This window comes from Mustelus asterias, chromosome 1 (genome assembly GCF_964213995.1).
Source record: "Mustelus asterias chromosome 1, sMusAst1.hap1.1, whole genome shotgun sequence".
In the NCBI taxonomy this organism is placed as follows: domain Eukaryota; kingdom Metazoa; phylum Chordata; class Chondrichthyes; order Carcharhiniformes; family Triakidae; genus Mustelus; species Mustelus asterias.
In genome coordinates this window covers 115995423-116023295 of record NC_135801.1, presented here as the reverse complement: position 1 = coordinate 116023295, position 27873 = coordinate 115995423, and the positions used below count along the sequence as shown (strand labels likewise).

Below are 27873 nucleotides of genomic sequence, written 5' to 3'. Positions count from 1 at the left end.
CTGCAGTCCTTGCATTGCGAGGGAGGAACATGCCGGTTTTCAGTCAAAACGTGATACTTGGCCAGTTTTTGGGAAAATGCTGCCGAGGACTTGGCAATTTTGTAACAACAGGGACGTTATGAATGTTTCGGTAATTAGATACCAGGAGCAGCGCAGGGTTGGGAGGCAATGGATGGAGCCTTGTGATCTGGCAATTGTTTGGGGTATCCCAGGATAGGGAGGCACTTAAGATCAAAGCCAATGCCCCATGGTTCTGGAAACTCTGATGCGGAATGAGGTTGATGAGACACTGGGACAAGAATTTGGGGTAATTGGGGAATTTGGTGATGAATTAACTTAAAAGTGATACTCCCAATTTTTAAATTCATATATCAATAATTAAGTGTACCAGGATGGTGTGTTTCTCAGTGGTAATTTCCAGAACAATTATGAGTTCAAGGGGCACTAAGCATTTTAGCAATAAAAAAGAACACAGAATTCTTGAGAGGCGAAAAGAACAGGAGTCGTGGCTTAAATATACTCCTAACCCCCATCATGTTGCCTCTCATTGGGCTATTCAGCTGAAGTGATTCAGTGCTACATCAAGTTGAGCCTGGCTCAGGTATTGCTGCAATAGTAGTAGAAACCCAGAAGGAAGAAACGTGGCTAATGTTTTCAGCTGTTCCCAGATATAGCATGTGAACCTTATTCACTGGAAAAGAGCCATTTTGGCAGACGATGGCATAAGAGGTAGAATAAAAAATTAGTGAGAGACAACTGTCGCACTCTGTGTTGAAGCTTAGGCTAGGGCTGGAAAAGATCCAATTAACCATTACTGAAAAATCTGAAATCCGCAAAACTTTGCCTGATTTTCCTTTTCTCAGCAGTGTCCTAGAACCTTACTAACCGATGTGAAGTCATTGGACCAGTTACTGTTAACCAACTAATTTTCTAGGAAGTGTGACATTAACATTTTAACAATAAAATGGTTACTTTTGGTGATAAACTAACTTAAAAGTGATACTCCCAATTTTTAAATTCATATATCAATAATTAAGTGTACTAGGATGGTGTATTTCTCAGTGGTAATTTCCAAATACTTGTTCAAATTGCAGATACTTTTTTTCAATTTCCCCCATTTTAGGCAATTGTTGAAATTTCTACCCGAGGATGAAGTATGTCTGCCTGCCTCATCAGCCATAAACAGGGAGCAAAATGAACTCGAGCTGTACTGACAAGTATGAACTTTATGTTTTGATTTTAAAAAGTTCAAATTATTTTTATCATTGCGTAAAATTACTCGGTGTACTTGGAGACTCGGGATTTCACATAAAATTGGAGAGAATATACTGCACATGGTTCCTGCTCTGTCCAAGACCGCAAGAAACTACAAAGGGTCATGAATGAAGCCAGTCACTCAAGCCAACCTCCCATCCATTGACATTGTCTACACTTCCTGCTGCCTCGGAAAAGCAGCCAGCATAATCAAGAACCTCACACACCCCAGACATACTACCTTCCATCTTCTATGCCAGGAAAAAGATACAAAAGTCTGAGGTCACATACCAACAGACTCAAAAACAGCTTGTTCCCTGCTGCCTTCATATTTTTGAATGGACCTACCTCACATTTAAATTGACCTTTCTCTACACCTTAGTTATTAAAGTAACACTACATTCTGCACTGTCCCCTTTACTTCCCTATGTACGGTATGCTTTGTATAGCACGCAAGAAACAATACTTTTCATTGTATACTAGTACATGTAAGAATAATAAATCAAAAAAAGAAAAAACAGGCCATTTGACTCAATTAGTTCACATTAGCATTTTGCTTCAATCGAGCCTCTTCACATCCTTATTCAACTCTACTTTATCAGCATAAACATCCATTCCATTCTCTTTCATATGCTCAACTAACTTCCCCTTTAAACAAATCTATTTGCCTCAACTACTTCTGATAGCGAGTTCCATATTCTCATTAATCTCTGGATCAAGATGTTTCTTCTGAATTTTTCTATTTTATTTTTTGCAAACACTTTGTCTACTCTATTGAAGCCTTTCATAATTCTAAAAATTTCTGTTAGGTCATCCACCAAGAGAAAAGAGACCCAGCCTGTTCATCCTTTCCTGATGACTATACCTCACACTTATGGTACAGAAAGATTTACAAGGATAATACCATCTCTAGTGCCTCTTTATCCTTCAACTGCATACATTATGCCAAGTAGTCCCAATAAGGTTTGATTAGTTTCACATAACTTCTCTACTTTTCAATGCTAACTTTCTAGAAATAAACCCTTGGTTTGTTTTTGTTATGGTTTTATTTGCCCACATTGCAACTTTTAGTGATTTATGTATTTGTACTCCAAGATCCCTTTGCTCTTCCACCTCATTTAGATTCATGTTTTCCAAGTAATATGTGACCTCATTATTTTTCTTCTTAAAATGTAATACCTATGTTGAAATTGATTGACAAGATATATGCCCGTACTGCATCTATATTAATTTATTTTTGTAATTCATTTTGGTCGTTCTTAGTGTTAACTATCTCTCTCAATTTAATGTTGTCCACACATTCAGATACTACATTTTTGATTCCAAAGTTAAATCATTAATATAAATTGTGAACTACGGTGGTTAAAACATTGATATTTGTGGGACTCTACTTTCTATCTTCTGCCACTCTGCAAGTCTTTGCTTGTGCTCTTTGCTTTCTGTCTCTTAGTCAGCTAGGTACATATGCTTTTAATTGTCTCCTGATTTTGCATGCTCTGTGCTTATTCAGTAGTCTGTTATGCGGCACCTGATTAGAAATACCTTTTAGAAATCTAAACATATTGCATTTACTGTGTTACTCTTGCCTACTCTCTATTACCTTCAAATAATTAATTGAGATTGGTGAAGGAAGATTTTCCCATTTGAAATCTATACTGACTCTATATAATATTTTTGATTTCTTGATGTTGTTTGGTTATTCTCTCAGTAGGGTTTCCATTAATGTTCCCACCGCCAATGTTATTCTGACTGCTCTACAATTGCCTGGAAATAGTAACTCCTAGAAATGAGGCTTGGGTCAATGCCAGGAGGAGGGGTAAGAAGCAATCGGGAAGACAATCCCCTGGGGCGGTTCCCCTCCATAATAGGTTTTCGGTGCTGGAGGCTACAGTTGAGGAGGAATCAACTGAGCATAGAGAGCAGATCTCTGGGGGTGAGCCGAGTGAGAAAGCTCAGGTGGTTAGGGGCTGTAAAAGACTGGGCCTTGTGATTGGGGACTCCACAATTAAGGGGACAGATAGGAGGGTCGGAACTAAAGGTAGGGACTCAGGGTTGGTGTGTTGCCTACCAGGGGCTGGGGTCCGGGATGTGTCTGACAGGGTATTCAGGACTCTTAGGGGGGAGGGAGATAAACCACAAGTTATTGTACATGTGGGGACACACGACATAGGGAGGATAGGGGAAGGGGATATTAGGCAGGGATTTATGGAGTTGGGGTGGAAACTAAAGGCCAAGACTGACAGAGTGGTTATCTCTGGACTCTTGCCTGTACCACGGGATAGTTTAGAGAGGAATAGGGAGAGGGAAGGTTTGAATTCATGGCTGAGGGGATGGTGCAGGAGGGAGGGGTTCAGGTACTTAAGCAATTGGGGCTCGTACTGGGGAAGGTGTGACCTCTATGAGAAGGATGGTCTACACCTTAATCAGAAGGGGACCAATATCCTGGGGGGTAAATTTGCTAAGGCCATGCAGGGAGGTTTAAACTGATTCGGGGGGGGGGAGGGATCCTGAGTAGTGGGGCTGAAAGTGAGGGATGCATGGATGGGGACTGCAATGCACGGCATTGCAGAGGTGGGGTGGAGCAGGGTTTGAAATGTGTATACTTCAATGCCAGGAGTATTCGCAATAAAGTGGGTGAACTTGCAGCGTGGATCAGTACCTGGGACTTCGATGTTGTGGCTATTTCAGAGACATGGATAGAGCAGGGGCAGGAATGGATGCTGCAGGTCCCGGGGTTCAAATGTTTTAGTCGAAGTAGGGAAGGAGGTAGAAGAGGGGGAGGGGTAGCATTATTGGTCAGAGATTGTATCACAGTGTCAGAGAGGAGGTTTGATGAGGACTTATCTGTTGAGGTAGTATGGGCGGAGATTAGAAATAGGAGAGGAGAGGTCACCCTGTTGGGAGTCTTTTATAGACCTCCTAAAAGTTCTAGAGAGGTTGAGGAAAGGATTGCGGAGTCAATCCTGCTTAGGAGTGAAAGTAATAGGGCAATTGTTATGGGGGATTTTAACTTGACTAATATTGACTGGAATTGTTATAGCTCTAGCTCGTTAGAGGGGTCAGTTTTTGTTCAAAGCGTGCAGGAAGGTTTTTTGACTCAGTATGTAGACAGGCCAACTAGAGGTGAGGCTATATTGGATCTGGTGCTGGGAAATGAGCCAGACCAGGTGCTAGACTTGGAAGTTGGTGTGCATTTTGGTGATAGTGACCACAATTCGGTTACGTTCACCTTAGTGATGGAAAGGGATAGGCATGAACCTCGGGCCAGTGGTTTTAGCTGGGGGAAGGGTAATTATGAGGCTATTAGGAGAGAATTAGGAAACATAGGTTGGACTAGGAGATTACAGGGACTGGGAACGTCCGACATGTGGAGTTTTTTCAAGGAGCAGCTACTGCGAGTCTGTGATAGGTATGTCCCTGTCAGGCAAGGAGGAATTGGTAGGGCTAGGGAACCGTGGTGCACCAAAAAAGTTTCTTTGTTGGTTAAAAAGAAAAAGGAGGCTTATGTTCGGATGAGACGTGAGCACTCGGGTAGTGCACTAGAAAGCTTTAGATTGGCTAAGAGGGAGTTGAAGAGCGAGCTTAGAAGGGCTAAAAGGGGACATGAGAAGACTTTGGCGGATAGGGTTAAAGAGAATCCTAAGGCGTTCTATAGGTATGTCAAGAACAGAAGGTTGGTTAGGGCAAGTTTAGGGCCAGTTATAGATGGCAGAGGGAAGTTATGTGTGGAACCGGAGGAGATTGGTGAAGCATTGAACCAATATTTCTCTTCGGTGTTCACGCAAGGGGACATGAATATAGCTGAGGAGGACACTGGGTTGCAAGGGAGTAGAATAGACAGTATTACAGTTGATAAGGAGGATGTGCAGGATATTCTGGAGGGTCTGAAAATAGATAAATCCCCTGGTCCGGATGGGATTTATCCAAGGATTCTCTGGGAGGCAAGAGAAGTGATTGCAGAGCCTCTGGCTCTGATCTTCAGGTCGTCGTTGGCCTCTGGTATAGTACCAGAAGATTGGAGGTTAGCGAATGTTGTCCCATTGTTTAAGAAGGGGAACAGAGACTTCCCCGGGAATTATAGACCGGTGAGTCTCACTTCTGTTGTCGGCAAGATGTTGGAAAAAATTATAAGGGATAGGATTTATAGTTATTTGGAGAGTAATGAATTGATAGGTGATAGTCAGCATGGTTTTGTGGCAGGTAGGTCGTGCCTTACTAACCTTATTGAGTTTTTTGAGAAAGTGACCAAGGAGGTGGATGGGGGCAAGGCAGTGGACGTGGTATATATGGATTTTAGTAAGGCGTTTGATAAGGTTCACCATGGTAGGCTTCTGCAGAAAATGCAGATGTATGGGATTGGGGGTGATCTAGGAAATTGGATCAGGAATTGGCTAGCGGATAGGAAACAGAGGGTGGTGGTTGATAGTAAATATTCATCATGGAGTGCGGTTACAAGTGGTGTACCTCAGGGATCTGTTTTGGGGCCACTGCTGTTTGTAATATTTATTAATGATCTGGATGAGGGTATAGTTGGGTGGATTAGCAAATTTGCTGATGACACCAAAGTCGGTGGTGTGGTAGACAGTGAGGAAGGGTGTCGTAGTTTGCAGGAAGACTTAGACAGGTTGCAAAGTTGGGCCGAGAGGTGGCGGATGGAGTTTAATGCGGAGAAGTGTGAGGTAATTCACTTTGGTAGGAATAACAGATGTGTTGAGTATAGGGCTAACGGGAGGACTTTGAATAGTGTGGAGGAGCAGAGGGATCTAGGTGTATGTGTGCATAGATCCCTGAAAGTTGGGAATCAAGTAGATAAGGTTGTTAAGAAGGCATATGGTGTCTTGGCGTTTATTGGTAGGGGGATTGAATTTAGGAGTCGTAGCGTTATGTTGCAACTGTACACAACTCTGGTGCGGCCGCACTTGGAGTACTGTGTGCAGTTCTGGTCCCCACATTACAGGAAGGATGTGGAGGCTTTGGAGAGGGTGCAGAGGAGGTTTACCAGGATGTTGCCTGGTATGGAGGGGAGATCCTATGAGGAGAGGCTGAGGGATTTGGGATTGTTTTCGCTGGAAAGGCGGCGGCTAAGAGGGGATCTTATTGAAACATATAAGATGATTAGAGGTTTAGATAGGGTGGATAGTGATAGCCTTTTTCCTCTGATGGAGAAATCCAGCACGAGGGGGCATGGCTTTAAATTGAGGGGGGGTAGTTATAGAACCGATGTCAGGGGTAGGTTCTTTACCCAGAGGGTGGTGAGGGATTGGAATGCCCTGCCAGCATCAGTAGTAAATGCGCCTAGTTTGGGGGCGTTTAAGAGATCCGTAGATAGGTTCATGGACGAAAAGAAATTGGTTTAGGTTGGAGGGTCACAGTTTTTTTTTTTAACTGGTCGGTGCAACATCGTGGGCCGAAGGGCCTGTTCTGCGCTGTAATGTTCTATGTTCTATCTATCTCCTTTAAAAAAGAGCCAGCTACCAGTATTTGGCACAATACCTTTCTCTGATAAATTCATAAAAATGTACGGTAATGCCTCTGCTATCTCTAGATTTTTAAAAAATGTGCAGATGTAATTCATCTAGATCTTGGTTTACCCTCTAAGCTTGATTCGTTTACTTCATATGTTTACTTTAAATGCAGTTATCTCATTTCTAATCTCATCATTCCATGTCATGACACCTAGTCCAGTTTCCCTGGTAAATACTGAAGCAAAATAATTATTTAGTATGTCTGTCATTTCTTTATCATTGCATGCTGTATTGCAGACAGTGTCCCAACTTTTCTTTCTTCAGCTGTGCCTATAAAATAAGTTACCATTTTATGTTTATTGATAATTTGATTACATAGTTGCTCTTTGGCATCCTAATTTTATTTGTTTACTTTTCTCCAGGGTCTTTTTTATTCTTTCACAGGGTGTGGGTGTCTCTGGCTGGGCCAGTATTTGCTCATTCCTAATTGCCCATGAGAAGGTGGTGGTGAATGCCCACCTTTAACCACTGCAGCCCATGTGGTGCAGTTGCACCAATAGTGCTGTTAGCAACAGTGAAGAAGTAGCAATATAGTTCCAAGATAGGATGGCGTATGACTTGGAGGGGAGCTTGCAAGTAGTGGTTTTCCAATGCACCTGCTACCCTTGTCCTTCTAGGTGGCAAAGATCACAGCTTTGGGAAGTCCTATCACAGCTAAGCTGATCCTTGTAAGATTCTACTTTTTGTCTTTCGCCATTCTGAATAGCAATCTTTGCCTGTGCTCTTTGTCTTCTGTCTCTTAGTCATCTAGGTATGCATGCTTCTAATTGTCTCTTGATTCCACATGCGCTGCCCTTGTTCATTAACCTATTCTGTAGCATCTGATTAGAAATGCCTTTTAGAAATCTAGACATATTGCATCTACTCTGTTACTCTTGTCTTGATGAGTTGCTGCTTTGCATCTTGTAGATAATACACACTGCTGTCACTGTGCATTAGTAGTGGCGGGAGTGAATATTTAAGGTGCTGGATAGGGTGCCAATCAAGTGGGCTGCTTTGTCCTAGCATTGTAAATGGTTCTGTCTCTTCAGCTGCAGGGTGGTACAGTGGTTATCTCTGCTGTCTCACAGCGCCAGGGACCCGGATTCAACTCGGCTTTGGGTGACTGTCTGTTGAGTTTGCACATTCTCTCCGTGTCTGCGTGGGTTTCCTCCGGATGCTCCGGTTTTCTCCCACACTCCAAAGATGTGCGGGTTAGGGTGATTGGCTATGCTTAATTGCCCCTTAGTGCCCCCAGATGTGTAGGTTAAGGGGGATTAGGGGTAAGTACATGGGGTTGGTTGGGTTGGCCTGGTTGGGACTGTTGTCGGAGAAGTCAGTGCAGGCTCGATGGACTGAATGGTCTCCTTCTGCACTGTAGCGATTCTATGATTCAGCTGTTGTTCCTCTCTCTTTTAAAATTGAAAGTTATACAAAAAGCCCCACATTCCAGTTGTTTCATTAGTTGTTCATTTTGGTGAAAAATATCCACCGTTGCCCTTTATTGTTTAGATATGTAAAGACTCAAATCAATAGAAAATGCAGTTTTTGTTTTGATAATCCTTGTGTTGTCTGTTTCATATATGCTACTAAAATAATTGGCTTTGGAAGCAAATCAAAAGGAACACACTGGAAGCTGGAAATCTGAAATATAAACATAAAGTGCCAGAAATGGAGTCAGTATGTATGGAGTCAGTAGAGATAGGCAAGGTGATGAATGAATACTTTTCTTCAGTGTTCACCAAGGAGAGGGGCCATGTTTTTGAGGAAGAGAAGGTGTTACAGGCTAATAGGCTGGAGGAAATAGATGTTCGGAGGGAGGATGTCCTGGCAGTTTTGAATAAACTGAAGGTCGATAAGTCCCCTGGGCCTGATGAAATGTATCCTAGGATTCTTTGGGAGGCAAGGGATGAGATTGCAGAGCCTTTGGCTTTGATCTTTGGGTCCTCGCTGTCCACGGGGATGGTGCCAGAGGACTGGAGAATGGCGAATGTTGTTCCTCTGTTTAAGAAAGGGAATAGAAATGACCCTGGTAATTATAGACCGGTTAGTCTTACTTCGGTGGTTGGTAAATTGATGGAAAAGGTCCTTCGAGATGGGATTTACGACAATTTAGAAAGATGCGGATTAATCCGGGATAGTCAGCATGGATTCGTGAAGGGCAAATCGTGCCTCACAAATTTGATAGAATTTTTTGAGGAGGTAACTAAGTGTGTTGATGAAGGTCGGGCAGTTGATGTCATATACATGGATTTTAGTCAGGCGTTTGATAAGGTCCCCCATGGTCGGCTTATGATGAAAGTGAGGAGGTGTGGGATAGAGGGAAAGTTGGCCGATTGGATAGGTAACTGGCTGTCTGATCGAAGACAGAGGGTGGTGGTGGATGGAAATTTTTCGGATTGGAGGCAGGTTGCTAGCGGAGTGCCGCAGGGATCAGTGCTTGGTCCTCTGCTCTTTGTGATTTTTATTAATGACTTAGAGGAGGGGGCTGAAGGGTGGATCAGTAAATTTGCTGATGACACCAAGATTGGTGGAGTAGTGGATGAGGTGGAGGGCTGTTGTAGGCTGCAAAGAGACATAGATAGGATGCAAAGCTGGGCTGAAAAATGGCAAATGGAGTTTAACCCTGATAAATGTGAGGTGATTCATTTTGGTAGGACTAATTTAAATGTGGATTACAGGGTCAAAGGTAGGGTTCTGAAGACTGTGGAGGAACAGAGAGATCTTGGGGTTCATATCCATAGATCTCTGAAGGTTGCCACTCAAGTGGATAGAGCCGTGAAGAAGGCTATAGCGTGTTGGCGTTCATTAACAGGGGGTTTGAGTTTAAGAGCCGTGGGGTTATGCTGCAACTGTACAGGACCTTGGTGAGACCACATTTGGAATATTGTGTGCAGTTCTGGTCACCTCACTATAGGAAGGATGTGGAAGCGCTGGAAAGAGTGCAGAGGAGATTTACCAGGATGTTGCCTGGTTTGGAGGGTAGGTCTTATGAGGAAAGGTTGAGGGAGCTAGGGCTGTTCTCTCTGGAGCGGAGGAGGCTGAGGGGAGACTTAATAGAGGTTTATGACATGATGAAGGGGATAGATAGAGTGAACGTTCATAGACTATTTCCTCGGGTGGATGGAGCTATTACAAGGGGGCATAACTATAGGGTTCGTGGTGGGAGATACAGGAAGGATATCAGAGGTAGGTTCTTTACGCAGAGAGTGGTTGGGGTGTGGAATGGACTGCCTGCAGTGATAGTGGAGTCAGACACTTTAGGAACATTTAAGCGGTTATTGGATAGGCACATGGAGCACAACAGGATGATAGGGAGTGGGATAGCTTGATCTTGGTTTCAGATAAAGCTCGGCACAACATCGTGGGCCGAAGGGCCTGTTCTGTGCTGTACTGTTCTATGTTCTATACATACTCAGCAGGTCAAGAGGCAGTATCTGTGGCAAGTGAACCAAGAGTTAACTTTAGCTTGACCTTCCATGAGAACTGGCAGAAAATCATTTCAGGTCAAAGTATTTAAACCTTTAGTTTCATAGTGATTCCAGCTTGTCAACGTTTGGGATGTTGAGAGGATGTTTTTAAGAGGCCTTAATTATTTTTGCATCTTCTCTTGTGTTCACAGGGATGACGGAGGTATTTTTGATGGACCAATGGATGAAGATGATAAGGACAAAGCAAAAAGGTGAGCCTTTGAGATAAGGTTCAAATAAAATAGTGCTGGGGATTAATCCATTAGTAAATAAGCAATTTCTAAGAGATTTTTACTGTCATCTTTTAGCAGCTGAAAAAAAGAATAGTTTAGAACATGATGTTACCATTTCAACAGAAAATCCTTTTTAACTGTGGACACAAAAGTAAAAAACAAAAAACTATCAAATTAGTAGCTTATGAGTATACTGTTCCTTGTCCAGTTCCCTGTTTCTTGTCCAATTCCAAACTTGGATATCTAGTATTTTCAAAACCAATAATAATACCCCAAGATGCATACACCATTTAAATGACAGCCCTACCTTGGAAGTGTTTGGAACAATTGGCATCTTTCCATCTACGAGTGATGATATACATACTGCAAGCAATCTATTTATGTCTTCATTTGGTGCAACTTTGTTGCAGCTGTGAAGGCTAACCCTTGAAAGGCAGGTTCTTCCACAAGCATCCCACATGAAGTTGCCAAGTGATTTTTCAGGTTGTTGTTTTTGGCTTTGCCGCATGTAATTCATAGTAATTCATGCCAGACCACAGGGGGTGTCATTATTTCCCTCTTTCACCAGCTAGTGACTCCCCGATGTGATAATCGATGTTTCAGGCCTTCATGTCAAGCTTGCAAGCATGCTTAAAGCGGAGCCTTGGATGTCTCACTGGTTGTCTGGCTCCGACTACCCTGCCATGTTTGAACCTTGGGTGTATGACCATCCTCCATACTGTAGATGTGCTCAATCCACTGAAACTGCCTCTATTTGATTGGTGCCAACACATTTGGTAGCTCTGCCTTTGAGAGGACCACTGTACTTGTGATTTTTCCCTGCCGAGATATACCCATAATGCACCACAGAAGGTAGAAATGGAACTTGTTGAGCATTTGTTCTTGATAGGTGTAATTTTCACAGCCATACATCATGGTGCTGAGAATGCAATCCTTATAAACCATCAACTTGGTCCTAAGGATCAGCTTGGTGTTGGCCCATGAACATTTTGCGAGTCAGCCAAAGCTGGTAGCTACCTTCCCCACTGAGCTTTGCAGCTTTGGACCCAAGGTAGCAGAATTTGCTAACCACTTCCAGGGTGGTGTTATTTAGTATGGTCAGGGTGGAGATGCACCGACTCCATATTCTAGACCTTTTCCTTCCCTGCCGATGTGAAGAAGAATATGCCAAACATATTGTGCCTAGGAGACGATCCTGTTTTACTCTTTTCTTCACTCCACAACTGTCAGAAGTGGAGTCATCAAATTTTACAGTGCATGTTATCATGGAAGGAATGGATGAGACTGGGGAGCTTCAAACAGCCAATCTTTCCTGAAATCTTGTAGAGCCCTGCTCTGTTGACAGTGTCAGATGTCTTTTGTGAGAGCTACAAAAGTAAGGTAGGGCATGCCTTGTTCCTTATACCTCTCTTGTAGCTGATCATATCCACAGTAAATTTGCTGGCTTGATAGATGTGTTTAAGACAGATTTTTGTACCTAGTGAAGGTCATGTTCTATTTATAAATTTAAAACATGGACTATGTTTGTATGGAAGCCTCGGGAACTGTATTTTATTTTTAAAAATTGACACTTGAAAGGTGGCTAAGATGGCTGCCAATGGTTAGGTGACTTGTGCTACTTGAACATCGACTACCTCAACCTTTTGCAAAATTTGTAATTAAATCATCCTGGGTGGGGGCCTCTCCCTTTGAATGGACATGCCAGAACAGCAGCCCTCTGTGGAATTCACCCCTGCCATTTTTCATAGATTACTCCAAACTAGAATCAATGGACTTCCAGACACCACGTTTCCATGTTTGCAATTTTACAAAAGAGAACTGCAGAAAACTGTTAACCCAGGTAAATGTGAGTGACTGTGATCTATCTCCATTGTGTAGCGATGGCGTTCAGCTTTAAACCATTCTGGGTGAACAATAGCAGTTAATTGTGTGACAAAAACTGGCTTCTAAAACTAAAATCATCTTATCCCAGGACCCAAAGAGACCTGGCTGGTCTGCAAAGAACACCATTACAAAATATTAGCTACAGGCCAAAGCAGTAACACCGAAGCCTTTTTAAACTTAGAGCCTGCCAGATCTTAAATAACCTCCCAGCTTGGTTCCTAAACTAAGTACATCTATAAAGAAATTGGTCCTCCTGGAATAAAAACCTCCAAGTGCCTAACCATGTGATCTGCTGAACATTCATCTCCCGGGGGGAATACTGTAATAGTCTAGATATTTGATTTCACCCAAACTACAATTCAAGAGTGAAAAGGGCTTCTGATCCTGCAATGGCTTTTCTATTAATAAGACTGGCAGGTGAACTATGATTTATTCTTCTCTTCACTTGTAAAACTACACTATTTTTTTCTAACTCTATTTTCTTGAGCTTTTGTGTGGAAGTACTGAGTGGTTGCTGGTGTGTTAGACTTTTGGGATGAATAAATAATCCTCTTTAAACTCAAGAAAGCTTGCTGCTGATTTTTAAATTGACCCCATGCACCAGGGGCTAAGAAACACACCAATGCTCTTCTCCAAAAATCAGCCTAACTTTCAGTTCTCTCTAGTCACGGGTGAGGTGTCAGAGGACTGGAGGATAGTTAATATGGTACCATTATTCAAGAAGGGAAGTAGGGAAAAAAACAGGTAATTACAGGGCAGTGAGTCTAACATTAATAGTAGGGAAATTATTGGAAAAAATTCTGAGGGATCGAATGAATCTCCACTTGGAGAGATAAGGATTACTCAAGGATAGTTGGCATGGTTTTGGCAGGGGCAATCATGCTTAACAAATTTGATTGAATTTTTTGAGGAGGTGATTAGGTGTGGAGATGAGGGAAGTGCAATTGATGTAATCCACTTCAGGTTTTGACAAGGTCCTGCATGGTGATTGATCAAATGGGATCCAAAGCAAATTGGATCCAAAATTGGATCCAAAATTGGCTTAGTGACAGGAAGCTGAGGGTGATGGTTGAAGGTTGTTTTTGTGACTTGAAGCCTGTGTCCAGTAGTGTTCGGAAGAGATTAGTACTTGCTGTTTGTAGTGTACATTAATGATCTAGACGTGGATGTGGAGTGTATTATCAGTAAGTTTGCAAATTGCATTAAAATTGATGGTGTGGTAAATAGTGAGGAGAAAATCCTTGGATTACAGGATGATATAGACAGGCTGGTCAGATGGGCAGAAGTGTGAAATGGAATTTAACCATGAAAAGTGTGAGGTGATGCATTTTGGGAGGATTAACAAAGAAAGGGAATGCACGATGAATGGTAGGTTTCTTGGAAGTTCAGAGGACCAGAGGGATCTTGTGTTGCATGCCCAAAGATCCTTGAAGGCAGCAGGATGGATAGATAAGGTGGCTATGAAGGCATATGGGATACTTGCCCTTATTTGATTTGATTTGGTTTATTATTGTCACATATATTAACATACAGTGAAAAGTATTGTTTCTTGCGCACTATACAAACAAAGCATACCATTCATAGAGAAGGAAATGAGAGAGTGCAGAATGTAGTGTTACAATCATAGCTAGGGTACAGAGAAAAATCAACTTAATGCAAGGTAAGTCCATTCAAAAGTCTGACAGCAGCAGGGAAAAAGCTGTTCTTGAGTCAGTTGATATGTGACCTCAGACTTCTGTATCTGTTTCCTGACGGAAGAAGGTGGAAGAGAGAATGTCCAGGGTGCATGAGGTCCTTAATTATGCTGGCTGCTTTGCCGAGGAAGCAGGAAGTGTAGACAGAGTCAATGGATGGGAGGCTGGTTTGCATGATGGATTGGGCTACATTCACAACCTTTTGTAGTTCCTTGCAGTCTTGGGCAGAGCAGGAACCATACCAAGCTGTGAGACCACCAGAAAGAATGCTTTCTATGATGCATCTGTAAAAGTTGATGAGAGTCGTAGCTGACATGCCAAATTTCCTTAGTCTTCTGAGAAAGTAGAGGCGTTGGTGGGCTTTCTTAACTATAGTGTCGGCATTGGGGGACCAGGACAGGTTGTTGGTGATCTGGACACCTAAAAACTTGAAGCTTTCTACTTCGTGCCTGTTGATGTAGACGGGCATGTTCTCCTTTATGCTTCCTGAAGTCGATGACAATCTCCTTCATGTTGTTGACATTGAGGGAGAGATTATTGTTGCCGCACCAGTTCACCAGGTTCTCTATCTCATTCCTGTACTCTGTCTCATCATTATTCGAGATCCGACCCACTACGGTGGTGTCGTCAGCAAACTTGAAAATCAAGTTGGAGGGGAATTTGGCCACACAGTCATAGGTGTATAAGAAATATAGTAGGGGGCTGAGAACACAGCCTTGTGGGGCATCGGTGTTGAGGATGATTGGGGAGGAGGTGTTTGTTGATGCCTATCCTTATTGATTGTGGTCTGAGAGTTAGGAAGTTCAGGATCCAGTCACAGAGAGAGGTGCCGAGACCTAGGCCAAGGAGTTTGGAGATGAGTTTCATGGGAATAATGGTGTTGAAGGCTGAGCTGTAGTCAATAAAGAGGAGTCTGACATAGGTGTCCTTGTTATCTAGGTGTTCCAGGGTTGAGTGCAGGGCCAGGGAGATGGCATCTGCTGTGGATCTGTTGCAGCAGTAGGCAAACTGTAGTGGATCCAGGTAGTCCGGGAGGCTGGAATTAATTTGTGCCATGACTAGCCTTTCGAAGTATTTCATAATGATGAATGTCAGAGCCACCGGCAGATAGTCATTAAGGCACGCTGATTCGTTTTTCTTAGGTACTGGGATGATGGTTGTCTTCTTGAAGCAGATAGGGACCTCAGATTGTTGTAAAGAGAGGTTGAAGATGTCTGTGAATATCACCGCCAGCTGATCTGTGCAGGATCTGAGTGCTCGTCCGGGTACCCCGTCCTGGCCAGTCGCTTTCCGTGGGTTGACTTTCGAGAAAGCTGCTCTGACATTTGCAATGGTGACCCCAGATACAGGTTCAGCCAAGGCTTCCAGAGTGGAGGACATGCTCTTGCTGACCTCTTGCTCAAAACGGGTGTAGAATGCATTGAGCTCATCAGGGAGGGGTGCGTTGGAGCCGGCGATTTTACATGCCTTCATCTTGTAGCCTATTATGTCTTGCAGATCTTGCCATAGCCGGCGGGGGTCAATGTGGCTAGCCTGGGACTCTAGCTTGCTCTGGTATTGTCTTTTGGCATCTTTGATGGATCTCCCTTAGATTGTATCTGGCTTTCTTGTATAGATCAGTGTCGCCTGACTTGAACACCTCAGACCTGGACTTCAGCAAGCAGTGGATATCCCTGTTCATCCATGGTTTCCGGTTGGGGAACACACGGATTTGCTTCTTTGGCACACAGTCTTCTACACATTTACTAATAAAGTCAGTTACTGTAGTGGTGTACTCGTTCAGGCTGGTTGCAGAGTTTTTAAATATTGACCAGTCCACTGAATCCAAGCAGCCCCAAAGGAGATCATCCGATTCCTCAGACCAACATTGCACGACTTTCTTTGATGGATTTCCCTTATTAGCTGAGGCAGAAATTATAAGAGCAGGTTGGTTATGTTGGAGTTGTGTAAAATGCTTATTAGGCCACAGTGAGAATACTGTGTGCAGTTCTGGTGGCCACACTATAAGAAGGATGTGATTGCACTAAAAAGGGTGCAGAGGAGGTTCACCAGGCTGTTGCCTGGGCTGGAGCGTTGAAGAGAGACAGGTTAGGCTGGGGTTGTTTTCCTTGGTAAGAAGTTTAGCAACACCAGGTTAAAGTCCAACAGGTTTATTTGGTAGCAAAAGCCACACAAGCTTTCGGAGCCCCAAGCCCAAGCCCATTCCTTGGAGCAGAGGAGGCTGAGGGGGAACCTGCTTGAGGTGTACAAAATTATGAGGGACATAGATAGGGTAGATGGGAAAAAACTTTTCCTGTTAGTAGAGGGCTCAATATTTAAGGGGTATAGATATAAGGAAAAAGGCAGGGGATTTAGAGGGGAATGGAGGAAAAACATTTTCACCCAGGAGCATTGAGAACCTGGACTTATTGCCTGAAAGGGTGGTAGAGCAGGAACCCTTGCAACATTTATAGACATAGACATAGAACAGTACAGCACAGAACAGGCCCTTCGGCCCACGATGTTGTGCCGAGCTTTAGCTGAAACCAAGATCAAGCTATCCCACTCCCTATCATCCTGGTGTGCTCCATGTGCCTATCCAATAACCGCTTAAATGTTCCTAAAATGTCTGACTCCACTATCACTGCAGGCAGTCCATTCCACACCCCAACCACTCTCTGAGTAAAGAACCTACCTTGGACATCCTTCCTATATCTCCCACCATGAACCCTATAGTTATGCCCCCTTGTAATAGCTCCATCCACCCGAGGAAATAGTCCTTGAATGTTCACTCTATCTATCCCCTTCATCATTTTATAAACCCCTATTAAGCCTCCCCTCAACCTCCTCCGTCCATACTTGGAATACTGTACACAGTATTCCAAGTGTGGCCCCACCAATGCTGTGCACAACCCCAACAAAACACCCCAACTCCTACACTCAACGCCCCGACCAATGAAACCAAGCATGCCGAATGCCTCCCTCACCACTCTCCACTTTCAAGGAGCTATGAACCTGTACCCCTAGATCTATTTGTTCTATAACTCTCCTCAAGGCCCTACCATTAACTGATTAAGTCCTGCTCTGATTCAATCTACCAAAATGCATCAGTGCTGCGACCTTTGCTGTTTGTAATATATATAAATGATTTGGAGGAAAATGTAACTGGTTTGATTAGTAAGTTTGCAAACGACACAAAGGTTGGTGGACCTGCGGACAGCGATGAGGACCATCAGAGGACACAGCAGGATACAGACCGGCTGGAGACCTGGGTGGAGAGATGGCAGATGGAGCCCAACCTGGACAAATGTGAGGTAATGCATCCTGGAAGGTCTAATATAGATAGGAAATATACAGTAAATGGCAGAACCCTTAAGAGTATTGATAGGCAGAGGGATCTGAGTGTACAGGTACATTTAGATAAGCACTTGAAATACAGTAACTATACAAGGCTGCGGACCAGCTGCTGGAAAATAGATTAGAATATATAGGTGCTTGATGGCCGGCGCAGACATGATGGACCAAAGGGTCCTTTGCTGTGCTGTAAAAGTCTATGGTTTTGTGACACCAGGCGCTAAGAAACACATCAATGCTCTCCTCCAAAAATCAAACTGATTACGGAGAGTAAGGAAAAGAATACAAAGGTTGCAGTTCGTTTCTCCTCTTGTTTCTGCAATACACATTAAAACAGATCACATTTCTTTGCCATTTTGTGTTTCAATCTATTTGTGCAACAATGAATGAGCTAGTCGGGGGCTGGGGGTGCAGCGTGGGATGCAATGAAAATCACTTTTTGTACACAAGTAGAAAAGACAGTTGTGGTTTTTTTATAGGAAATAGTTTTTTAACAGAATTTGAACTTTTTGAAGGCAGGGAATATTTCAAATTGATCATTCTAGTTGCATAATACACGTGTCAGAAAATGTTACTCCCTTACTTGAGCATTTACCTGTAAGTATGTTTTCACGTTGAAACTGTATGCATAATGGGTTTATTAAATTTTGCCGCCTCTTGTACATTTTAAAAATATATTAGTCAAAATAACACATTTTAATTACGTCAATTAAAAAAATGATCCTAAGTACCTGTTTGCTTAAGAGAATATTTGAATGACACAGAAATTAAAGTATTGGTGCATAACTTGGCTCCTGATTTTTCGGCACGACAGCTGTCATTTTGTCTCCAATACCGACATTGTGATGGTTGTACAAGTTTCTGGGCTTGCTGCACCAGATGACCATTTGGATATAGACATCAGCAAGTTCTGTACAAACCACTTTCTCAGAGACATGGGTACAGTAGTTTGCATCCTCCTTTTACTACATGATGACAGTGAGAATGAGCAGAGGTGAAGTAGGCAGAACAAGTGCTTTTGTGCAGATTGTTTTGTTAAGGACATCCTCACTGAAATCTGCCACATATTGCAATCTCAGCAGGGCAAGAACAACATTGCAACTGGTGTGAAGCTGACAGTGACCATGAATTTCATGCATCTGACTCCTAATCCAAAGATGTGCGGGTTAGGTTGATTGGCCATGCTAAAAATTGCCCTTAGTGTCCTGAGATGTGTAGGTTAGAGGGATTAATGGGTAAATATGTAGGGATATGGGGGTAGGGCCTGGGTGGTATTGTGGTCGGTGCAGACTCGATGGGCTGAATAGCCTCTTTCTGTACTGTAGGGTTTCTATGATTCTATGATTCTAGTTTGCCAACCACCATTGCATAAGGGAGGTCACTGAGGCTTTGTATTTCAAGAGAACTGAATATATTTCATTCTCTCTTGGCACAGAGAAGCAGGGAACATGCAAGTGAGGATTGCAGATTTCCCCATAGTGCAGGATGCCATTAACTGCTCACATGTCGCTTTGTGGGCTTCGCATGTCAACTCTTAAGATGTACCACAACTGAAAGAGATTCCACTCTTTCAACATCCAGCTGGAGTGTGACCGTATACAGCGTATCATGTGGGTCAATATTGGATATCCTGGCAGCAACCATGATGCCTAAGGTGCCACTTGTATTTGAACCACCACAACAAACCAGGGAATGGCTACTGGGCTATGCATGAATACACAGATTTATGACTCTGGTGTATATGTGGTAAGCATGCATGTAACAATCATACAGAATCATACAGTGCAGACGGAGGCCATTTGGCCCATCGAGTCTGCATCAACCACAATCCCACCCAGGCCCTATCCCCATAACCCCATGCATTTACCCTAGCTAATCCTCCTGACACTATAGGGCAATTTGCCATGGCCAGTCCACCTAACCCACACATCTTTTGGACTGTGGGAGGAAACTGGAGCACTTAGAGGAAACCCACGCAAAAACAGGGAGAACATGCAAACTCCACACAGACAGTGACCCAAGCCATAAATCGAACCCAGGTCCCTGGCGCTGTGAGGCAGCAGTGCTAACTACTGTGCCACCATGCCGCCCACATCTTGGCATGGGTGGGAGAAGTTAGGGCTGGCTGGCTAACCGGCAACAGAGAGTGAGCTAGCAGAGTGATAGTGATGGGATGATGAAAGCTGCAACCTTTGGCACTATAGTGCTTTTGCTGCTCTCCTGGGGTGGCACTTCAACAATCCCTGCAATCTGTCGGAGGACAGGTTGTTGTGACATCCTGAAAACCTTTGTGAACACTGGTATCTGTGGCCAAGAAGACAGCAATCTGAGCTAGTATGGCAGCAGTTTGACCTTGAACGAGAGCAGTTTGAGTTTGCTTGGCAGTACCCAGATGTTGTGTTCCGTCTGCAGTGAAGTTGAGACATCAACAGCCTGCATCTTGGTTGAGTTTGCAAGTGTGCTAATTGATTTGGCCACCACTGTAAAGTTGGAAAGTATTAACTCTAAACTGGCATAAAGCCTTGGGCCAAGTTGGTGCTGGATTTCTCCATTTTCCTTGACTGTGACCGACCGCTTTCTGGCAACCATGCCAATGGACCAAGTATTAAATGGTAGATATCCATTAGCTTTCTTCAATAGACTACTCCTTCAAAGTCCCAATCCGAGCCCTGCAGCAGATTTTGTGTTAAACCTTGCCATCTGGTGAGCTACTCTTTTTCCACTGATGCCCTGTGTCTCATCACTTGCGGATCCGGCCTCAGGACTGTCCTTACACACAGGATCAGTTTCTGAGCTGGTTGGTGAGATTGAGAGCAAGTGATGGTATTTCTTCTTCACTGTTTATACGCTCTTTAGGTTCCTCCTCCTCCACTGTTGCTAGACCAGGTTATATTTCTTGTTTATCTGAAAGGAGTAAAGTGAGGGGAGGGATTAGGGTGAAGCTGCATCTGCAGCTTATAAATCACAAGCGATTATAGGATGAGAGGGAAGTGGGGTGCGAGAAGAAGAATTAGATATGAGCTTACTGATCTTTCCAATGGTTCCAACCCTTCTGTTAGTGATAACCACACCAATGATGGCAACTACCATCTTCTACTATCAGGGCTAGGACAGGCAGCTGTCCCTGTGCCCTGCTGATTAGGTGCTGGTTATCTGCCATCTTGTGTGAAAGTGAGTGTGATACAATGTGGTTGGGTGGTGTGACTGTCCTGATTAAATTAATCAAAATGGGCATATGCAGTGAGTCATGGGTTTGAGGTTTGCAGCAATGCCAAGTGTTGAGGATGTGTAAAATTTGAATTGTGATTGATAGAGATTACTGGTACATGAGTGAAGGTGGGGCTTGGGCATTGAACAGTGTATGAGGCTAGAGATGTGGTTTGTGGGATATTGCTCTCTGGAGCTGGTGGCGTGGTGGTGATTGGACAAATAATCTGGAGGCCCAGCCTAATGCTCTAGTGTCATGGCTGGTGGTGACTGGACAAATAATCTGGAAGCCCAGCCTAATGCTCTGTTGTCATGGCTTCAAATCCCACCACAGCAACTAGTGAAATTTAAATTAATTTCATAAATCACAAATATATAATTGATTGTTATTTAAAAACCCATTTGGTTTGCTAATACCCTTCAGGGAATGAAATCTGTCATCCTCACCCAGTCTGGCCTACATGTGACTCTATACCCACAGCAATATGGCTGGCTCATAACTGTTATAGAATCATAAAATCCCAACAGTGCAGAAAGAGGCCATTTGGCTCATCGAGTCTGCACCCACTCTCCTACAGGGCATCTTACCCAGATCCTATCCGCATATTTACCCTGCTAATCCCCTTAACCTACATATCCTGGGACACTAAGGGGTAATTTAGCATGCCAATCCACCTACAGTGGCCTAGCAATCCACGCAATTCAAGGGTAATTGGGGATGGACAACAAATACTAGCCTTGCAGATATGCCTCGATCCCATGAAAGAATAAAGAAAAAAACTAGTACTTGAAGATCAATTAACCTAATTCATGTGAGGTTATTGAATTTCTTGCGGCGATATATCCAGGTCCTTGGGGCTAGACTCCAGGCATTTACCGCTATTGTTATTTTCTCCCCCATTACCTTCACATAGTGTGTCTGAAGGTGTCCTATCTTACAAGGGTAAGATTATATTTTTCAATTATATTTTTCTAATTAGTTTTGAATTCAAATCCAGACATCAAAAATTAACTGACCTTATTCAAATTGAGGAGAAAAAATGTAATTTTTGTTTATGTTTCACCAAATCAATTGTTTCAGTGTTTTGGGGGAAGGAAGAAATAGGAAGCCATAGCTCTCGCCCAAAGAAATGTTAAGGTTTATTTATTAAAGTTTATTTATTAGTCACAAGTAGACTTACATCAACACTGCAAATGAAGTTATTGTGAAAATCCCCTAGTCACCATACTCCGGCGCCTGTTCGGGTACACTGAGGGAGAATTTGGCATGGCCAATTCACCTAACCTGCACATCTTTGGACTGTGGCAGGAAACCGGAGCACCCGGAGGAAACCCACGCAGACATGGGGAGAACGTCCAAACTCCAACAGACAGTGACCCAAGCTGGGAATCAAACCCAGGTCCCTGACGCTGAGCAGCAGCAGTGCTAACCACTGTGCCACCATGCCGCTGAAGCAGTCCTAGTTGCAATTTTGAGCCATGTGTTATTTTTATCATGGGATTAAGTAATATTTAACATAAGGTTAGAGTTTGGTTTTACAAAACACTACAAAGTCATTAGCATGGAGGGCATAACTCATCAACTCGAATGTGGTAATTAAAATACTAGCTTGAAGTGGTACTAATTTGAATGAACTTGGTCCCCTGCTATGTCAAGTCATACAAGCACCCAGAAATGAATTTCATGCTGGCTGCACATAACTATTATGCAAATCAGTAGGCAGCATGAAATTGGTGTGTTACCTATTTTAGACGTAATGAATGAGATGAATTATGCATTGCGATACCTGCATACCCAATTTTGGATCCAATCCAATTTAATGGCCTATTGTTTGAAAGGGATTTGAATTTTAACTTGTGCGGATTTTTTTTATTATGCCTCACTTTCTGTTCATAGTCTGATCTTCTGGATCAAAATTTATTGAATTTTCTGCCAGAGGTGGAACATTCGGATGTTTATAAATTCCTCTCTGCTCAAATAGTGGAAAGCAGTTCTTTGATCCCAGATTATTTAAACTGTAAGTGATTGATATTTGCAGATTTTACTGTTTAAAATACAAATGTCTAAACTGTCTGCTATTTGTTTAATATAGATTTATTTTTAAATACTGGTGATCTAGAAAGTAGTCCTGAGGAACACTGAACTTTATTTTTCGCTTGAACCTGGGTGAAGATTATCAGACTGGTATTGGCATTTTGAAAAATATCTTGGTAGTTTTGTTTAAAATTAAGATTGGTGTACAATATTGTAAACTCAACAATAAAAAACTTTATTTTTTGGGTTTCACATGGCAAATAAACATTTCTGTGCTAAAATAAAAAATTTAAGAATGCCCTAGCTTTCTGCATTCTGCTTTTTAAAATGTAGGTGTGAGAAAAGAGATGTTACATTTCAAAAACATAAAGCTCTGATTTTCTTCTTCAAATGGTCTTCTCTTGTTTCTGTAATACATCTTTGAGAATGTATGGCATTTTCATACTTGTGGAATAATTTGATAGAATGACACACATTTTATGCAATAGTGTGTTGGTTACTCATGCAATACCTGCATTAAGTTGATAATGAAAGAACATTAATTTGTTCAGAAACAGTGAATTGTTCTTAATATGTATTTCTTCATTTGTATTGATGTTTGGTGGGGTTTTTGAGGTGGCCGGGTACCGTCAGAAATTCAGACAATCCAAGACTCTCAAAGCTAGTTTAAAGACGTAACCTTTATTTTGACCAGTGGCTGCTAGGAGAAATCATCAAAGGGTCAGGGTAGCTCTGAGATAGAGAACTAGACTTCGCCAATGAAATCTGACGTATACAATTCAAAACAGATTAATTGTATGTTTTTTTTAATCAATTACTCCCACCTTTCATTAGCCTTAAATCAATCATCTTCAATATACATAAATCAACAATAATACCTGTCATATACCTTAGCCAATTGCATCTTACTCCCTGGCATAATGGCATTAGTCTGTAGAATCCGGAAGCTAAAGGACTCCTGTCTTGGCTAACCCAGCTTCCTGTATCCCTTAGTAACCAAATGCCAGCCTCAAAGTTCAAAAGGTACGTTCCCATACAGGTTACTGCAAAACCAGATTAACATATAACTCCATGTCTGGGCATGCATCCATCTTATCTGGACAGTGGATAAACCCTATTCATAAAGTCTGATTAAGTGTTCTGAATGTTCTCTCCATTAGAAACTCTACTGATAAAACTTGCATATTCTCAAATCTTTCTTATTCTCTTAGAATATGGCTCTATCCAAATGTCCTTTACCATGACGTTTCGCAGCCAACTGCCTTTGGCTAAAGTGAACAATGATTCTTAAAAATAGATTAATACATTCAAAATATCAGTATATATGTTTTTAAATCATAATCACTTGATTAAATCTCTTACTGCATTTCATATGTGTGTAAACTGCTTTCTTGTTAGCTTATAAATCAGTTTTAAAGTCAGTTAACTTAATGCTGGTAGTTAGTGTCTAAATGTCTAATGATTTAAAAATCTTATTAACCTATTAGGATTTTTCCCCTTACAATCGCTTTTCAAAAATAATTAAATGTTATGCAAAGCATGTATAACCAGATGTATGTTTCTCCTTCAGTTCAGGTCTTCTTCATGCAGACCCTCGAGGGGTAAGGTCTGCGCATGTAAAGATTGAAAAATCTTCCATGCCTTTTTGTATCTTCTGCAATCAGTGCCCATCCTATACAAAATACTACATAAAAGACATTAACTGTTACTTCTCTTCAGTAGTTGAAATATTGTGCGACTTATTGCATATTCAACTACCTTTAAGCAACTTCAATAGATTTTACTTGATTGTCTGGACAAATGTGATGCTATACTCTATGTTACTATTCGGAACTCTCCATGTTCCTTTATAAGGAATGCATGATCCTTATAAAGGATCATGGAGAGTTCTGAATGGTAATATAGAGTATAGCATCACATTTGTCCATAAGAATACATTTCTGTTTGAGTGTCTGCCACTGCTCAGATTCTAACAAAAGTAAAGATACAGGAGAATCCACTGCCACGAATGCTTACCTTGAAACACTCAGAATTAAGAATTTTAGCACAAAGGTTACCTAACCAGCACTGGAATTGTATTCCTGGTTCTTGGACATGGCATATCATCCCAGAGGATCCAATTGGAGATACTGGCAAGAGGAAGAGAAATTTAGGCTTATGACTGCAGCAATGAGAAGCCCAGTGGGTATATACCACGGTGACACAGTACCTAGCTCAGCATTCTAGATTCATCAAAAGACAAAGAACAAAGAAAATTACAGCACAGGAACAGGCCCTTCAGCCCTCCAAGCTTGCAGCGACCATGCTGTCCGACTTAACTAAAACCCCCTATGCTTCCGGGGACCATATCTCTCTATTCCCATCCTATTCGTGTACTTGTCAAGACGCCCCTTAAAAGTCACTGCCGTATCCACTTCCACTACCTTCTCCGGCAACGAGTTCCAGGCACCCACTACTCTCTGTGTAAAAAATCTGCCTCGTACATCTCCTTTAAACTTTGTCCCTCGCACCTTGAACCTATGCCCCCTAGTAATTGACTCTTCCACCCTGGGAAAAAGACTGAGTAATCTTCTGGTATCTTGGAAGTCATTTTATTAACTAGCATGTAAATATCCACTTGTAAGAATGCTGAGAGAAGTATGGAATTAATTCTACTGCAAGTGATCACTGTGCATACCATAAATAGAGCATCAATCCTGAACTCAGTGACTTGATATTGATTTTTTGATCAGTACAATTTGCCAGAATACCTTGGACGTTAATACATTTTATTTCAGTGCAGAAGCTCTCCGCTATATTAAGCTATCTTGTCCAAGTTCCTAAACCAATTGCCTTTCATCCAGAGATACCAAATGATTGCACCCGCCCCCCACCCCTTCACCTAACTATTTCCCACCATCCAAATAATCAGAATGATACGACATAACAAATATACCATATTAACTAAGTGATTGTTACTAATTTCTGGGCCACCAAACATGCTGTTACTTGATTAATGATAAATCTTTGGAGTCAAATTATTTATTTTGTTGCAAGATAGCAAATGTGAACAAAGCATCATTAGAATTTGCACTATCACTTTGTAAAAGAGAAAAAAACGTTGAACTTTGTATAAGGAGAAAATTAGCAAATTAAATCTTTCCACTTTTTTTGCAGTTAACTCTTGAGATGCATTCAATTAGCATAACATTAGCTGATTCTGCTAATCCTACTCCCGTCCCTATTTCATATCTTCATATTCTCTGTGTGGTAACCTTCAGAATGAAAATTTATGAGGCTCTGCTGTGGAGAACCAGCAAGTTGCATCTTGCATTGCAATTGATATATGAACTGTCTAGGGAAGAGTATAGGAATATCTGGAGGTGAGAGAAAGTAGTTGAAGTTATTGGGCAAAATAAAGGTTTGGAGTACAATAGAAATAATTTACTCTGGTAATGCTATCTTGCAAAGTCTTATCAATTACACTTCTCTAATTAGTATTAAATTCAAAAGCCAGCCATTAAGGAATTTACTGACCCTATTCAAGTTGAGGAGAAAATAATGTTTTTGTACATATTTCACCAAATTAGTTGCTGCAGTTTTGAGGAAATGAAGAGAAGGAAAAGCCATTTCCCCAGAAAATTACTACGCGTCATTTCGGGTAGGAAAACTGGTGTAATTCGTGCCAACATGTCTGGTGTGATTCAGATCGCGATCTTCCCGGACATAGTCATTTTCTCAGAGTGGAGGGGGTGAGTTTTGCACCGATTCAGAGACCTAAACACACCGGCCAGCCTGTTTTTAAAGTGCACCCTGATCTCAAAGTGAAATTGAAGACGTCACCTCCCCCCACAAACATCAGAACCCCAGTTGGGCACCATAAGTATGCCAGAGGCAGTGCCAAAGGGGTGGCGGCTCTGTCGGGGATAGCAAGTATGCACACTGATGGGGGCTTTTGCAGGGGGTGCTCTGCAAAGGAGGTGGTATCCGGGGGAGGTGGTGCAGAAGTGGGCCACAGAGGGATCGTGACGTGGTGGTGGTGGGAGGGGCATGTCAAGGTCCGCCAGGGGACACATTGGGAGAATTCTGGTGCCCTGATGCTGGTGATGTGTTTGTGTGGGGGGGTGACAATGCTTCCAGTGATGAAGTGGGAGGAGGTATCCTGGTTCAGTAGGAGATTGGGGTGCCCTGTGCAATGGCGCCTGAGCACACTGAAGCCATCTTCACCGGCATACTTACCAGCACAAAGCTCCCAGCTGTCAGAAAAACTGACAGAGTGCCGGAAGATTACAGTACCGAGCTTGCCCAAAAGGCTGGTGTGGAACACTTCAGTTTTCATGCTATTATGCCACTTAGGGCATGATCTTATCAGCTTGGCGCACCGGTTGATTACACGGCGAGCCGGTAAGATTGCGTGAGAGGTGAAAAATCAGGTTTGCGCCTGGCTTTTCGCTGCTTGCAATCTTACCGACCCTGTTTAGGCAGCGAGATCACCTTCATGCCTAGAAAGGGCGGGAAGCTGATTTAAATTTAATGACATGATTTACATGTCATTAGTGAGTCCCGGACAGCATCGCCCAGGCTCACTTGGACTTACCTGCTCATCGTGTCACAGTGGGCCAGTCTTCATGCTGGTGAAAATCACAGCTGACCTCCATTTATGGATACCAGATGTGATGGCCCCGCCGGGGTTTGGACGCATTGAAGCCCCTAGGTGGTCTGCGGCTGGGCCTGGCAGAGCCCTATGGGCTGTGCCAGCCTGGCACTGCCCACCGGCCACCATAACTGTGCCAGTGCCAAGGAGGTGGGGCTCTGCAGCGGGGGAGGGAGCACTCCAGTGGAGGAGACCAAGGGGGAAACTCTGCAGGGAGGGAACTCTGTGGACAGGGGTAGTTCTTCCAGGCAACGGTCGGTGATCAGCAGAGGGGAGCTCTAGCTCTGCAGATGGGGATCACTGGCAGGAGGGAGCTCTGAGGGGTGGTGCTCAACATGGGGTAGTGATGTGGGGGGGAGGTGATGGGCTAGTGATGGGTGAGTGTTTTGCTGTTGATGTTTTGGCGGGGGGGATGGTCAGATGTCCGTGGGAGTGGATGTGGCGGGTGGCAAGAGGGCTTTCAGTTCACTGGGACATCGGAGTGCCTCTGCAATGGTGCCCCAAGCACTCTGCAGCCGGCTTCACTGGTGAGCTTAAGCTCTATCCCCTCTACTGGTGAGAATCACACTTTTGTCCAAAAAAGTGACAGTGGGCCCGACTTTACCATTTTGCTTCTAAAAGTGCTG

At 42.9% G+C, this 27873-nt stretch overlaps 1 protein-coding gene across 1 annotated transcript in view; it reads left to right on the top strand.

Annotated features, from left to right (window-relative positions):
- The first annotated feature begins 247 nt into the window (after positions 1-247).
- clocka (clock circadian regulator a) overlaps positions 248-27873 on the top strand; it is a 62786-nt gene continuing 35160 nt past the window's right edge. Inside the window, 5 exon segments of the mRNA XM_078238449.1 lie at positions 248-307; positions 2064-2131; positions 10381-10440; positions 17918-17969; positions 22477-22601. Coding sequence (XP_078094575.1) covers positions 248-307; positions 2064-2131; positions 10381-10440; positions 17918-17969; positions 22477-22601 — 365 coding nt within the window.